The sequence below is a fragment of the Chanos chanos genome, chromosome 1 (genome assembly GCF_902362185.1).
Source record: "Chanos chanos chromosome 1, fChaCha1.1, whole genome shotgun sequence".
Lineage (NCBI taxonomy): Eukaryota > Metazoa > Chordata > Actinopteri > Gonorynchiformes > Chanidae > Chanos > Chanos chanos.
In genome coordinates, this window is record NC_044495.1 from 53192907 (window position 1) to 53209401 (window position 16495).

General features: G+C 39.6%; 2 protein-coding genes across 2 annotated transcripts in view; one reads left to right on the plus strand and one right to left on the minus strand.

Moving 5' to 3' along the window:
- The first annotated feature begins 5902 nt into the window (after positions 1–5902).
- tas2r202 (taste receptor, type 2, member 202) lies at positions 5903–6904 on the plus strand. Its single transcript, XM_030765245.1, has one exon. The coding sequence runs from the start codon at positions 5903–5905 to the stop codon at positions 6902–6904; it is 1002 nt and encodes a 333-aa protein (XP_030621105.1).
- Positions 6905–11525: 4621 nt separating this feature from the next.
- Positions 11526–16495, minus strand: part of dock5 (dedicator of cytokinesis 5) — a 30800-nt gene continuing 25830 nt past the window's right edge. Inside the window, exons 40-51 of the mRNA XM_030774705.1 lie at positions 16076–16217; positions 15813–15894; positions 15644–15728; positions 15258–15344; positions 14733–14909; positions 14370–14453; positions 14084–14221; positions 13409–13584; positions 12717–12861; positions 12154–12304; positions 11865–11974; positions 11526–11746 (exon numbers count right to left, since the gene is read on the minus strand). Of these exons, the coding sequence (XP_030630565.1) occupies positions 11645–11746; positions 11865–11974; positions 12154–12304; positions 12717–12861; positions 13409–13584; positions 14084–14221; positions 14370–14453; positions 14733–14909; positions 15258–15344; positions 15644–15728; positions 15813–15894; positions 16076–16217 (1479 nt within the window). The 3' untranslated portion in view covers positions 11526–11644. The remainder of the gene's footprint in view (positions 11747–11864; positions 11975–12153; positions 12305–12716; positions 12862–13408; positions 13585–14083; positions 14222–14369; positions 14454–14732; positions 14910–15257; positions 15345–15643; positions 15729–15812; positions 15895–16075; positions 16218–16495) is intronic.

The window sequence follows — 16495 nt, forward strand, 5'->3', positions numbered from 1 at the left end:
GCATCAGATGCAATGCCAGCCGTGAATAGCACAGATTCGGTTGTTTAAGGTTCCATGCTAGGAACCAGAGAATCGCCAGTTTGGATCCCAGCAGAGGTACACAGGGATGCTGACTTAGATCCAAGGGGGTGCTTCTGGTTTCTGATGCCTCTGCCTTCCCCCTGTGCCTTTGAGCGAAGTGTTTTATGCTTTTTTTGTTAACGGAGAAGATGCCATTCTCTCGGCTTAAAAGATCCAATATCACATATACAGTGCAGAGAACATAGTCATCATCACAAAAATAATGTCTAAATGTGTTTTTCTGCCCTCTGGCAAAGAGAACAATATATTCTCTCAGATATGCCACAATAAAACAAATATATGAGGGAAAAAAGGCACCTTGATTTGCAGTCTCCATAGAGACAAGATTATGACGGTTATCAAAAGGTTTCAAAAGTGGCTGATATTATCAAAATTTGTGGTACTACACCAAGGAGTTACATAGTGTTTAATAAGATTTTTTCCAATTAGAATTTTTAATGTTCTCATACACAAAAGATTCTGTAGTGTCAAACTGAAAATGAACGAGTACAAATCCCTCGAAAATTATTTGAAGTTTAATCGAGAAAATTACCGGACTCTCTGTGATAGTTCTAGACCCCCCCCAGCTGCACCCCCCCCCCACACACACACACACACACACACACACTCCCCCACCCCCTCCCCCAAGTTACATGGGAAACACTGATGAACAGCAATTTTCTGCTCTTGTCACAGGTTTGTGATTGGACTGATTTCACACTTTTGACTTGGCCACCCCAGAACCTCGGCTATTATGGGTTTTCTTTTTAAAACACTCCAGTATATGTTCATCTCTATATTTTGAAGTCCTTGTCCTTTTTGGAAGATGAATGTGGCTCCCAGGTGTCTTGGAGATTACAATACATTTTTTTTCTTCTCTAGGATTTCACTGCTTCACTGTGTCTATTTTACCTTCTGCCTTCCCACGTCTTGGATACCGTGATATAGTTAAGCACTCCCACTGCACTGCGCTGCCACGACCATGCCTCTCCGTAAGAATGATGCTCTCAGGATAAAGTGTGGTGTTATACTTGAGCTAAATATAGAGCTTAGTGTTTTGGCCAAACAGGTTCCATTCTAGTCCCATCAGACCATAGCATCTGTTTCCACTGGTCTGAAAAATCTCCTTTGTCTCCTGGCAAACCACAGTGTTCAGGGTGTGTGTGTGGGGGGGGGTGTGGAGGGTGTTCATTTTTTATCATTATGATTACGGGGGTTTTTTAGCATTCATTTTACCTTCTCACATGACATCCAGAATTATGAAACACCTGGACAATTGTACACAGACTTTCTCCTCCCATCTCAGCCACCGAGGACTGTAATTCCCCCCAGTGGAGGAATTCCTTCAGTCAATAGCCTCTTGCTGGTCTCCCTGACTAGTCCCCCTCTTTTCTCAATGCTCATTTTCTTTTAGGTTTTTGTATTTAGCACAGGTGCGTAATTATGTCTTTTTGTTTTTTCTTTTTTACTCTGTCCCTCCCCTCCCCAGGCCAATGACTAGTGCACTTAATCAAGGCACTACTGTCTTACAGAAACAAGTTCTTCAGATGGGAGTTGGATTCCTAGCTCAACCACACTGTGGACGGTGGCTTGAAGTGCGAGGCAATGCTGATGGCTACGTTCTTTTTGGGGTGGGCGTGTCAGTGGTCACTCACAGTCAAGTCCCTGTGTAATTGTGGCTGTTGTTGCGCAAATAGCAGTCTCTTCCAAGCTCTTAGTTATGTCACAAACAAAACAGCCCATTCACTTAGACTGAGAAGGTTGTTGTTGTTTCAGAGGGAGATCGATTAAATGGGAATGTCAAGTTACCAAGAAAACAGATGAACAGATGTCCTTTAGAAGTTTTTTTGTGTCATTTTTACTATGCTTTACATTGGCAACTATACTAGACTCAATTTGACCCACCGTAAAGAGTTTCATACAATCTGAATTAATAATTTTGCAATTCTGACTCCATAAAAGTGAACTCCGCTCAATTATTTATGTGAATCCATGAACTGCATCACATCACCATAAGATGTCACACAGCAAATGGGCTAAACACTTACACATTATTTTCACGTCAGTTATTTAAAAGTTAATTAAAAGGATCTGTTTTAATGACTTTCATTATACGATATATAGTGTTTCGTGCTGATCACTTGACACAAACAGAATAAATAAATATATTCTAAAACTATCTCATGATAAAACATATCGGGTTCGACCCCTTGATATTCTGATATGTACTGTATATTCATCTACATGTGACTGCCAAGCCATGCGAGGTAACACTCGGTTGGTCTTAACTGAGTCTTATCAAGCAAAGTGAGATCTTTGATTAACATTGCAATCTCTATGGTACTTTTCCTTTGCTGTTGAGTTGAAGCAGATGCACTGTAAAATCTGTCACATACGTAAGATTATTACAATAAGATGTGCAATAAGGCATTTCTCAGGAGACTGCAACCAAAACTCTCAACTGAGGAAATTATTTTATACATGTAAAAATGGTCACACTCTAGGCACGTGGTACTGAGTGAAAAAAAAAAAAGTCATTCTCCTTTTGTTCCAGCTCATTATCCTCTTATTTTCTCGCTGACTAATATATTGAGCTTCAAATTCTATTTTGAAGTTATAGTCTTTTCGAGCTACGAGAAAATTATTATAAGAATGACTGACTGGTCTATTCTTTGTTCTTTTGCACAAATATCACTCAGTTTGGGTATATAAGTCCACCTGCTCTACAGAGGAAGTCAGTCAATACAAAAGTGACTTCAATGTTTGTTTCTTTATTTCGAAAAATACCACTTGCCGTTTTCATAATTATTCTGATAAAAATGTTGTATGTGAATCACATCAAGTGGACAAGCAACAAAGCTAGGGAGATGACAAAAAGCTCTCCTTCATAACCTAAGGTTAGAGAGTCCAGAAAGTAAATAGAATTAAGAAGTGTTAGTGCGAAAAAAAAAAAGGACTTTACTGTTTCCAGGGAAACAGAGAGAGAGAGAGAGAGGGGGCGAGGGAGAGGGAGGTAGAGGGAGGGAGATGGAGAGAGAGCTTGTGGTTTTGTGTTTGCAAGAGGTAAAGTCCGGGTGATGTAATGTTGTTTGAGTGGGCTTCAAGCAAAAGTAAGAAGACCCTCAGTTAATCTGAAGTGTTTGTATGTCCGATTTAATTATTTTGATGATTCAGATCTTGGTGAGCCAAAAGCTATTGCATTAAGAATACTTTACTCAAAAGTGGACAGATACACATTCACATCACCAAACATGAGACTCACTCAGACTTGGTGCGATTATTACTAGTAACTGCTTTGAATGTCATTCAAATGAAATCAAACCCCAGACCTCAGACTCCATTACAGGAGGAAAGATGAGGTTTAGGCAAATAGGGGCTTTACCAGTGATGGCACCACAGATTTGACTTGAATCGATTTGAAAACACCTGTATACTGACATTAAAAGCACAGCATGTTGGTTTGTATGTTTGATTATATCCGCAACCTTCCAGAGCTGTCAGAGGAGTTATAAAGCTTGTCTCCTGTCTGATTCCATCAATTGTCAGCAAGCTGTAAAAATGTGTGTTCCATACAGGGATATTAATAGAAACAGAGCATTTCTCATACAATATCTGTCATGAAAGAGTTCTTGGAAACCGATTGGATTTAAAGATCTATGGAGCCTCATGTGGCAGGCTTAATTGCCTCCATTCTGTTGTTCACCTGCTGACTATCTTTGGAGTAGACATGCAGCCTCTGTATCTAATGCGCATTAGCTCCAAGGAAAGTATTTGTGCTACAACCTATTCAGACTGTTAAAAACGTTGACCGTGATTGATCATAACAACTAAAACATTTTGTTTGTTTGTTTGTTTGTTTGTTTCTTTGTTTGTTTGCAAGGCCGATTTCTGAAACGTAAGGGCTAGATTACAATCCTAAACTGGGTAATGAGAACCTTCGTCCCTGCCAGCTCTGACATTGTGTTTGTTTTCTTTCTGTCTTCACCTCTAAGTAGTTTTCCATCTACATTTTATCTGCTGCCAGTCCCTTATAGACTTATCCAAGTCTGACTGCATCGCAAAACAAATAAAGAAATCACCGCCTGGAACTCCCAGCAGTGTTTCTCATATAGCAATAAACCACATGTTAAGGGATCCAAGTTGCCTATTATATTTCTCTCTGACCCATGTACAGTTTGATAGAGCCCTCATCCCTTCCCAGTCCTCCTGCAAAATAAACCTCTAATTCTCTGATGTTGTTCTGATTTCTGCCATTTGATTTGATCATCCTTTTAGTCATAGGTGCCTTAATTTGTCTGTTTTGGTCTTCTTTTTGTGTGTCTGTGTGTGTCAACCAAGGCTTCCTAAGGCAAAACACATCAAAAGTGCCTCCATCATTTCGTAACACAGGATTTGAACGCAACCAATTAAAAGGAACTGACATGAGTGGTTAAAAGTTTACAGACGGCAAAGAAAAATGAAGCACCACCGTGAATGGGTGTGTGGGGTTTTGGGGATTTGTTCAGTGGGGGAGTACTGCATGCATATGTGCTTATGCGTGTGGGTGAACATGTCCACAGGTGAGTAACTTCATTGGTGAACCTAATGTAAAATACATATGAACATCTGTCCCTCACCACAAACTGAACAGGCAGACTGTCATACAAATGTTAAGGCCAGCACGGATCACGTGAAACAGCCATGTCAGACTTACTCCACGACTAGAACCAATACATCCCAACCCCCCCCCCCCCCCCCCCCCCCAAAAAAAGAGTAATATGAAAATCTAAACCTTGAACAGGAATCGTGTTGTCTTGCTATAAAGCCAGTCGTGATGTTCCCTGAGCACTTGGCTTCTCTAAAAGCCTCTGATAGTGCTAGTCACATCAAGAACTTTACACTCAGTACTTATTTTCCGCTGGAGACAAAGGAGTAGAAAAACATAATATATCCTCTGTGAACAAATGTAAGAGAGGTGGGAGAGAGGTTTGGAAAAAAAAAAAAAATCAAGGACGTCGATCATCAACGGTAATCTTCGCAGAAATGTTTAAATGGGAAAACTGTTTTCTTTTTTTCAGCTGTTCATCTGTCTGTGAAGGTTGACTTTGGGGGGGAATCAGCTAAATGAAAAGTTCTTTTAAAGTGGTTACTTTTCTTATCAGTGTCTTATCCTTTTAGGGATAAAATAGCATTAACTCTTATAGTCCCTCATGCTCTCAGTTGCAGCTCATTTCTATGAGTCATCAAGTGCGCTTTTTTTTTTTTTCATTGACGTTTCATTGATTTTAGTAAAGCTTAAGTATACCAACAGCCTAAGGATTTCCAGTAAAACAAATTAGGGCAATGTGGAACAATTTGCATTTTACCGGCAGTGCATATTTTTATTTTTTTTTAAATGTATGACATTCACACAACCATTAATAGATGCAGCTGTGAAGAAATGAATGCTCTTTGCTTTCGTATTGAAATCATTTCTCCCAAACTCTCCTTTGCTGCATCAGTACCACAGATGTATTTTAATATACGTACATATTTTCTAATGTTTTGGGTTTTTTAACCTTCATGGTTGCTTGTGGTCAGTTTTGAAAACTGAATACTAAACATTTCTATCCAGATACATTATTTAATTGAATAAAAATGATCACAGCTCAGTCCATGCTCTTTTCACAGTTCTGTCTTCAGGGGCAAGACAACAGTAGGAGCAACATCATTTGAATCTTTTTGTGTTCTTTAAAATACTTTTTTTCTTTTTTTCTTTTTTGCTTCCTGACGATTCAGCATACGCGACAATAACTCCACGACAACATCTCACATCATCTGAAGGAGGCAAGGCTGAAGCTGACACAGGTTTATAAAGGCTAGCATGCTACCAGCAGAAGACAAAACAGGAATCTGGCTGCTCACTGGCCTCCTGGCTGTCAATACCATCTTCTTCTACGTGTTCATTCTGCTAGTGAATATAAAAAAGTACAACAAAGACAATCATCTGAATCCTGGAGACACCATTATTACGGCTATCTCGCTGACAAGCTGTGGCCACCAAATCTTAGCCTATTTCTGGATGACCATGGACGAGGTAGACCGAGAATGCCTGTACAACCTGCTTGAGTCCGTTCTCCTGACGCTGGTCTTCGGCGTCAGATTCTCCATCATGTGGACGACCTCCTTCCTCACCTTCTATTACGGCACAAAGCTGGTGATCGAACCCATCTGTTGCTACACCAAGATTCAGGAGGCCATCCTGAAGCACGTTTTGACCATAATCGTCTTTATCATCCTGGCTGGATTCGCCACCTGCCTGCCCCTGTTGACTTTCATGTCCCATCAAAATGCCACAAAAGATGAGAGTGACTGTGGAGCTATCATGCCTGCTGGTATCCCAGGCAAACTCTACATGTCCTTTTACGTGTTCATCTCTGATATTGTTCCCGGCGTACTTATGATCAAGAGTAGCATTTCCATCTCGGTCCATCTTGCCATCCACTTGCGTAACATGAAGGCCAGTACAAACAGTTCTCACGCTCCTAAACTGGGCTCTCAGATGCGGGTGATCAAGATGACATTGACCTTGGTGGTGGTATTTCTTTGTTTCCTGGCTGTTGACCTCTATGTCCACGTAACGGTGGTCTTTCAGCACGAAAACACCATCACAATGACTATCCTGTTCGCAACCATTTATACGATGGTCAGCGCGTTTGTGCTTGTCTACGGGAGGAAGAGCTGCTGGACGGAACTTCTGCGCTGGTACAACCTCTTTCTAGACGAATTCCCTTGCTTGCGCTGTCTTAAGGTTCCAGAGAACAAGAGCAATTCCAAAAATGTAAGCAATGCAACAAAATCCAAAGTCAAATCTAGTCACATGTGATCAGTAATCTTACAAACTGTCAGATTAAGTTGTATCTGTTTTAAATCAAGCCTCAGTCCTTTTCTCTCAAGTCTTACCCCTCCTCTCTATTAGAAACCTCAAAAGATACAGTGTCTCATCATGTTACAAATCAAATATGTGAATTTTTGTGCCTTCTCAGATGGCTAGATAATAATTACAGTAATAATGTATTTGACCCGAGGTACAAAATGCCTTTTTAGAAATTTGGTATTACACAGCAAGTCAATACATTTCTTCTTTTTTTGTCATTCTTTTAATTTGGTATTTAAAATATTTTGCGATGTCTATAAGTAAGCACATTTTAGGGGAATTAAATTCATTGAGATGAATGCCTTAGGCTGAATAACCAACCAATTTAACACGGTACCACAGTGATTTTTTGAGAGTTTAATATTGGAAGGGGAGATATTTTAGATCATGTCCAGCATGAGATTACAAGTACTTTATTCAGTTCGGAGGAATAGTAAGATATTACATTGAAAGTAGTCCCGTCTTTCATTATTGATATGATAATAATGAAAACTTGCACAAAGGCAGAGGGTTTTTTTGACAAAGCACATTCAGTTCTGTGGGTCACCAGGAAAATCATAAATGTGATAAGGAACTATAACTGGGAGTTCTAATTCACACATTGCAGGGGGAAAAAATCTAAATATATCTATGTGTGTGTGTGTGTGTGTGTGTGTGTGTGTGTGTATATATATATATATGTATAGCAGCAGGAAAAAAATCCACTTCTACTATTTCTACTATGTGCATACATATGTGATTAGAGCCACTTTTTCTGTCATTAAAATGTTTGATGAAAACATGAAATTGGCTGGACCAGCCGTTCTACGAATAACAGAGAGGAAAAAAAAGAAAGGTTGTTTTTCAGGACAGAGTGGAAAGGTATGCATCAGTACTCCTCTCCGGAGGAACAGACTGTGAAATTCTTTCCCAAATGTGATCCAAAGTACACTTTTGACAGTTTACTGCCAAAGCAGTCAATCGTTCTGCTAGCTGTCTTGAAAGAGTTTGTATGCACCTTGCTACAAAGTGACTCAGTCTCAGTTTCACTGTGTGTGTGTGTGTGTGTGTGTGTGTACACATCATGGTGGGTGGTAAAGGTGGGCTTTGAGATGAGGGAGGAAAGGGTATTTGAGAGAAAACTCTTCCATTCTTTTTTTTTTCCTTTTCTACATCTTGATACATTTCCAGGTTGGCTCTTTTACAGAAGACAAACTCTTTTGCTCCTGGTCTTATCTCAGACAATAAAGCAGCGCACACTGAATATTCTCTGAGCTGTAACTAAAGGATACGTGCTCTGTATTCTATATATCCAGTCCTATCCTGTTCGCCAGCATACAGAGAGGGTGAGAACAATCAGTCAGAAGGTCAAATCACAAGACTCGCGACCAGTAAAGATATCCCTGCTCACATTGTCACTTCCGATACGCAGTACAGACGCATTCCGACTCCAAACACATTTAAATGGCAACATCGAAGGAAGAGTGAAGAAAAAGACCGTCCACGATGTTCTCTGAGAGAATAATGGCTGAAGAATCTCTAGCAAGAGCACTTTACATCGGTAAAGCTCTCTATGTTTCTCAGGATTTAAAAAATAAATAAATAAATAAATAAATAAATAAATAAATAAAGGATGGTGGGGGGGGGGGGGGAATGGAGAGCCTGAAGATGTAATCTTTTCTAATCAGGCAAAGTAAAGGATTCATAAAATGATTGGCAGCTGAGAGGAAAGTCTAAATGTAGGGTTGTATTCATAAAAAGATGGGACAGGACAGGTTTCAAAAACTGTGTGCCTGTGAATAATGATGTGATTGTGTAAACAGGTTTTGTTTACAGAACCCAAGAGCAGAAAAATATTGATTCCACTCTACTTTATCATGGTTCTTCCGGCACTGTAATCTGGCTGATTTTTTTAATATAAAATATTTATTACTGTATAATATTTATTATAGTTATTAGATTATAACATTTAATGTACAGTGTGACTAAAGTATTGTAATCAACCGGTGGTGGGGAAAAAAATGGGTATCAAACAACATTTCCAACTGCCACATAACCTTTAGTGGTTTAGTTTAAATTTCTCAAGAGTTTAAATGTCTTGGGAATAAAGGCATATTCCATAGACATGATGCTGAGAACTGATTTCTGTGGTATGTTTTTGCCATTTAGTGACTGACAGCATTGTGCACCGAGCCCAGCTGAAAACTCAATTCAGTCCAACGCAGCCAGACCAAATACTGCAAACTGCATTTCACTCTGACACCAAACTATTAATCACAAAGGCAGAGACAAATAACTTTGGATTTTTGGGTTGAAACAGGAAGAGGCACAGTTATTACACTTTAATTTTTGGTTATGTGCTATGAACATAAGTGTGATATGTGCGTTTGTGTGGTTTTTCATACAAGGGTCGACATTTTGAAGCAGTATTTCACTGTTCCATCAGTTTGAAAAGCCTTGTCATTAAAAAAAAAAAAAAAACGAAGAACATCAGCTAGACCAGGAGTGCAAAATTGGTCATTTTCAGCATCGAGGCGAAATTGTGGTGGGTTATTTATAATGCTGAATAATACATTTCTGTTGAGCATGTTGTTCACTTATTTCAAAAGTAATATCATGAGATTAGCCTCTACTTTAAAGACTAAGTCACAAACACACTGATGGAAAAGTGTAATTTCAGGAGACTTTCTATGTATTTAAGTGCTTGAAAGCAAAGGCTGTACATGAAACACCATTTTTTTTTAATCGAAGAGGTGATGCATATATTGATTAATCAAATTTAGCAGAGTGAAATAACTCATTATGTCACAGCTCCAATCAGTGATAACTGTTCAATACAGTGTTTGAATGTAGCCTTTTCTATCAAAAATCCACACTTACATCAAATATGAACTTGATAAATCTTTAATTTTTGTTTGCTTGGCTTGACAATATTTGTGGGGGGAAAAAAGGCAATATTAACATCTCTTCATGCAATTATTCATTCAATTTACAGTACAGAGTTTGATTGTAGCTAAAAAAAAAAGGGGGGGGGGGTATTTATTTACACCATGCTCCCTTTGAAAGAAAATTTTCTTTTACCCCTGCAAATCTGTGAGGTAAAACACTGACAATCAGTCATACTATCTCAGATATAATTCACGGTTCAGTAAAACAATAATTGCAGAAAGAGGCTTATATTTCACAGATAAAATAGGCCACAAGACCTTTTCTATTGCATATTGCATTGTTCTCATGCACAATTGAACATTTGCACAAATTCATGGGAAACAATTTCAACTGTTTGTTCTTAAAAACCTAGAGAGTGAAACAGCTTTTTAATACACACACGCACATACATACACACACACACACACACACACACACACACACACACACAGCCTGAACATTTCTGTGAGATGGAGTTCTACCTTGTAAACTGAAAAGCTGTAATTAATAATGACTCGGCAAAAAGATTAACGTACCATAACACATTTTCAAATGAATAATTACAGCATTTGTACCATAGGGATGAGAACATCAACGACTTGGTTCGACAGAATAAAAAAAAAAAAAAAAAAAAAAAAAAGGTATATTGCTGAACATTATTATCATCCAGTGCATGCCTCTATATGATGTGATACATGGACTGAGGTAATTAAGGCTCTTGTGGCAGTCCTGAAAAATATGCTTTAGTGTGTTTTCTTTACCTTTGCTGGTTGCAAGGCATTGTATGCATGGTTCCCAGAGGATATGCTGATTTGACATGTGGAAATCTGTTTAGACATTGAAAGGAAGTGCATTCACTGAAAATGTATGGTGAGAATATTTCTCTAATTTTACTGCGCATGTTTTTCCTGTGAACTTCGCACTTTTAACAGTATGAAATAAATCCGCTTTGAAAAACGACAGAAACCTGTGAACAAGCTACTTTTGCTGCTAGGTAGCTTTGCCGCTAATGTTTGTTCGAATGATATGAACCTGAATAAGAAAAAAAAAAAAACAGGTCAAAAAAAACAGGTACTGTCATATGTTCAGAGGAAATGAGTGCTGATTTTGTACCAGCTGGAATACAACCAGAAATCACATGATGTCATGCCTGCCATGGTCCGCAGGCACAGTGAATATAACACATACAAGTTTTCTAAGTATACCCAAAAAAGTAAAAAATATATGTACAGTCAACAATCTATAAAGACATGTTGCACACAGACTGTAGCTTTTGCATTTGTCACTACAATGTAAAAAAAAGGCACTTTGTTTAAGACAGCGCACTTGTCTTTATAATGTTGGATCCAGTGGATTTACAATATATTCTGACATTCCACAAATGGTCGTATCACCCTTTTTTGCCCAGTAGTGAAACACAAATGAAGTAATATAAAACTTTTTCTAATTTCAAAATTGTCCGACGGTACCCATACATTTGGATCAGGAGAAAATGGAATGCAGACAGGGTACCGCTGGTGTTCGTCTTTTAAGCGTCTTTTTGATTAAGCGTAAACCATCCAGAAACACGCTCTTTTGTTGTCGTTTTTTTTTTTTTTTTTTGGAGATCATTCCATTGTGGCAGCAGATCTGTTTAGAAATCTCATCGTGGTTGAAATCTCAATACGTTCACAAATTGATCGTTGCAACCAAAAGCCTCGTCTTGTCTTGGAAGATTCACACTGGCACAGAGAAGCAGGAAGACCTGGGTACGCGGCTGAAGCATAAAGCCCTGGAGAATCCTCACTGTGGACCATGTTCGTACGAAGGAAACATGGACTTCCGTGTTTTGGGTGGAGGCGGAGGGGGTTTGCTCTCCACTTTCACTGGCAGAGGAGGAATTAACTAGAGATAGAAAAAAAAAAGAAACAAACAAACAAATAAACAAACAAACAAACACATCAAAGTCTGACCAATCATTTTGGAGCCCCATTGTATTTTCCCCACAATTCTCTACGCCTACCTCGTTGTGAATGTAATCGTTTTCGTGTGGGTGTTTTTTGGGAGGCATGGGCGGGGGTATTCCTGCGTTGTCAGCCACGATGTCATTGTCGCTAGGGAGGGATGTGTAACCTACAAGAAAATACACTCAATGTGACAAATCCTTGCCTTGTTTAACCGTGGAAAGCAGCACGACTCTCTCGGCGGCTTAACGTGATTAGATGTGTTATTCGAGTTGATGCGTCATTTCTGACAGTACACTTGGCAGTACGTTTATGTATAGCACGTTTGCGTGTATCAAAGCCACATACTGGCGCTACGTGGAGTGTGCGGAGAGGCAGGCAGCGGACTCAGAGGGGCTGAGAGACTAAGTTGGCCAGACTCGCCATGGAACAGAGACAGCGGTAGACGCCTGTCCCCAAACTGCAGGCTTTTGGGCCTCTGATGCTTCTCCGGAGGCGTCTGGAAAAACAACGTGATGTGAAACCGTGACACTCGAAATCATCAAAAGAAGTCGAGACTAATTATCATGCTGCGGTGTGAGAAAGTAAACAGGTGTCGTCTGTTGTTGTATTGAAATTAGACAAAAAAAAAAAAATTAAAAAAAAAATTAAAAGAAAGCCTGTTTATTTAAACGCATAATTCGGTCTGTTCCTCTATTATTTGATAACATCCGAACTTTTCATTGTCCAGTTTTATGCTGAGGTATCCAGGCAACAAACCGAATAAAAGAAAATCTTTCATCCAATTATTTACAGAAAGGTATTTGCCTGTTAACAACAACACAAAAAAAAACTGAAACAAACAAACAAACCAAAAAAAAAAAACCAAAACATTAATCCCCATAAATTTTTTTTTTTTGAGTTTCAGGCACCTCATCTGTGTCTGTCACTCTCTCCAGCAGGACCTGAGACTTGCTTATGCTCCATTCTTTCCTGTTCTTCCTGCTAATGCCGTTATCCTCTTCAGACCGCGATAGAACTGATGCCCTCTTGTCATTCAAACGGGAGAGCAGAGAACTGAGCAGACAGAGAGAAAAATAAAGGGGGGAGAAAGAGAGGAGGAAAGGACAGAGAAACAAAAATAGATGAAGAGACCGAGAGAAAAGATGAAAAGAGGGAAGAGGGGGGAAAAAAACGAGGGAAGAACAACTGGGATGAGTATGAGGTGTAACATGTCGTAATCTATTAAACTGCTCAAAAAAAAATGTTTCAAATCAAAAACATACTACAAAAAACATGGCTTGCTCATGAAATAGGATGCACAGAGGAAGAAAAAAAAAAGAGAGAGAGAGTGAAGCAGAGATAATGAACGATTTGAAGTCTGAGAGAGATGAGTCTTGACTGTATGAAAAAAAGTTTTTTTTTCTGTGAACACAGCTTTTGGTCAGTGTTACACAAAGAAAGTACAGAGAGAAAGAGAGAGAGAGAGAGAGAGACAGAGCAAGAGAGAGAGTGAGGGAGGGAGAGAGACAGAGAACTTGTGCTCAGAAAAGCTTGTTAGTGACACTGTCTAGTGTAAAACGTGCTATCACCATAGGTGATGAACACAAAAGAGAGGACTGACTCTTGGGACGCAGGTCGTGACGGAGCGCCGTCGGAGGAGCCCGAACCGCTGGACAGGCCTGAGGAGGCGTTGGACAGGGTGGAGATGGTGGACATGCGTCTCAGAGTGGAGGACATGATGTAGGGCATGACCACTGAGCCAACACGACTCTTCTTCCGCTCCGTTAGAGAGCACGGCTAAAGGCATACACACACACAAAATCAGCTCACACACAAACCAGCTCACACACAAACCAGCTCACACACAAACCAGCTCACACACAAATCAGCTCCAATTTCTGCACGTTTAGAGAAATTTACCGTATTAACCTGAATTCTTTTAGAACGAAAACTGAAAAGGTAATCCATCCATCTATCCTTTTTTTAATGACATCAACTGCATTACAAGCAAAAAAAAAAAAAAAGAGCATTAATTGAACACTACAAGTCCTGATATTTTTGAAGACACTAAACAAAACTTAAAATTCATTTTATTCCTATTTCTTAACTCCAGTTTCAGGGTTCAATCGTTTTACAGCCTCCACAAGTTATTTGAAAAGTAAACCAATCAAAAAAAGAAAAAAAAAAAAACTAGAAGAACCCAGAAGGCTTAATGATCAGTGGGCAAGTTGAAACAAGCTTTGTAACTGGGAGCTGAAGCTGATAGATGGGGGAACTGAGCGGTAGGGCTACCCACCAGAGTAATAACCCCGTAGTGCTTCTCCACTTTCTCCCGCAGGTCCTGGAAGCACGTGACTAAACGGTTATGCAGAGGCTTCAGCTGCTCCGTGGCCTTTTCCCCGTGGATTCGGATCCCGTCGTCGAGCAGCGGGATCTGCCGGGACACGGAAACAGAGACAGGCAATCTCCAATCCAGGCCCACGATACAAATTTTTGTTTCAACCCGACCGAGAAACGTCATGTCGCTGGCTTGCAGCGTTGACGTGGGCATCGCAGCGTTTACGTTCAAGGTGAAGATTTACCTGTAGGGCGATAAGGTGCTTGAGAACTTCAATTCGCTCGTGATCTTCCGGATGTTTCTGCATGTAGTCTTCTGTGAAGAATGCCTGAGTCAAAGCAAAAAAAAAAAAGGATTAATAAATAAATAAAATCTCAATCTCTTTCTCTCGTGTTTTGACAGCATCACTTTTTCAGACTCATGTACTGACGTTTTTTGGGGTTTTTTTTTTTTTTTTAGACTTATTCAAGCAATTGAAAGCAGAATACTTTTTTGCAAAGTGCTAACGTGCTGACAGGTGGCTTATGGGAGAATTTGACATGAGACAAACGGAGGAAAAAGCCGAAGAAGCAGACACAAAAATAAATGGAGAGTCAGACAGACAGACCTTCTCATAATTGGAGAAGCCACCCATGACAGCAGGGTCCACAATACCGTTGAGCATCATGGAGAGTGGGTGGACAGGAAGGGAGCGATCGCATGCCTGCTGCTGTACCAAGTTACTCAGCTTCTCATTGGCCAGCTCCATGGTTTCTATGGCGTTCTCAAGTGGGCTGATCTCATCCTGGCAGCGGGGAAAGACCAAGAATGAACGTGCAATCAAAATTTCACTCTAACGGTGTGATAAGTCAATGATTAATCCGCGAGGCTTCCTTTATTCTTCACGTATGGCAAATTATTAGTCAAACACAATCCCATTAAAAAATATGATAAAATTTAAAACACCTTCCGGTAGCGATCCAAATGCCATAGATATATAACATAAAAGGAATCAATGAGTCAAATACATGACATGAGTTGGCAGCAGTGCTAATAATCCATTGCTAAATGCCAAATGGGGGGGGGGGGGGGGTGCGATACAAAGTACTGAACAGATACTAAGTGAGTCATCATCTCATAGCACAGAACTCACCACGGATATAGACTTGACTTCGAACCACTTCAAGATCCCTGGAAAGCGATAGGCGGTGACGTAGGTCGTCCTCTCAATCCACATGGTCTGTATGTGAAAGAGCAACAGGGGTGTGATTAGAAAACAGGTCACGGACTTACAGAGAGAAAGCACCACGCACAGCACTTCCTGTTAAAAGTCCAAGCTGCTTACATCAATGACTCTCATCTCTTTGTGAATTATACAACCATAGAAAATAAAAGGGAGAATGCTTCATGTTGTATTTATGATGCGAATGTAAGTATTTCAATTCATTTCTATAATGGAATGTATGTGTCTGTCTTTATTGTGATCCCTTTGCATTGTCCATCCACCGACGACGGAACATCTGAAGAGGAAAAACTCACAGCAAATTCATTGTCAGGGTCCTTTTCTCCTTTCCGGAACGGTCTGGAGTACTGAAACTGATCTACTTCATTAGTTCTGTAGTAACTGGGGAAGGGGGAGAAATGAGATAAGGGTAATGTGCATATGAGAAAATGACATTCAGTTTATCTCTTACAAGGGTTCACATACTTCAAGATTTGTTCTGGAACTCCTTTATCTTTGAATTTCTGAGGCAAGTTAAGTACAGGCTTGACTGTGAAACACTGAATATCTAATGTGGAATGGGTTAAGGCTTCATTTGGTAGAAAAAATGATTTTATATATATATGTATAAATAATTCAAGTTCCGCATACATCATCGAGTATTGGTGCTCCAGTGAAGTCAGTGTATGCAGAGCTTTATACAAAATCAAGTATTAAGTCTACTGTTTTATTCTGAGACTGTAGGATACGCTGGCCTGGTGAGTTGCAGATATTGTCACCAGGGGGCGCTGTACTGGTCATCTTCACTGCATTCGGAAACTGCGACAGCAACTTGAGACTGAAGTCCTCCAACCACTCGTACTCTTTACCACGGTAGATAAAGACTTTGTTCTTCATCGGCATGAATGAATGACGAAGAAAAATCAGAAAAAAAAACACACATTACAAAAGGAAAATAATTTCGTGAAAAGGAGCAAATAAATTACCTTTGACGGAGCTTTATTCAAAGTCTTTTTGAAATGTTAATGGTGACTTTCTAAGATCAATTCACAAACAAAAAAAAACCCAAATTAATCCATTACTTAGTGTTTTAATTCTCAAAAGCTACAAATGTACAGCACAGAAATACAAAGAGAGCAGTGTCTTTGATTGCACACAGATGTCTAAAA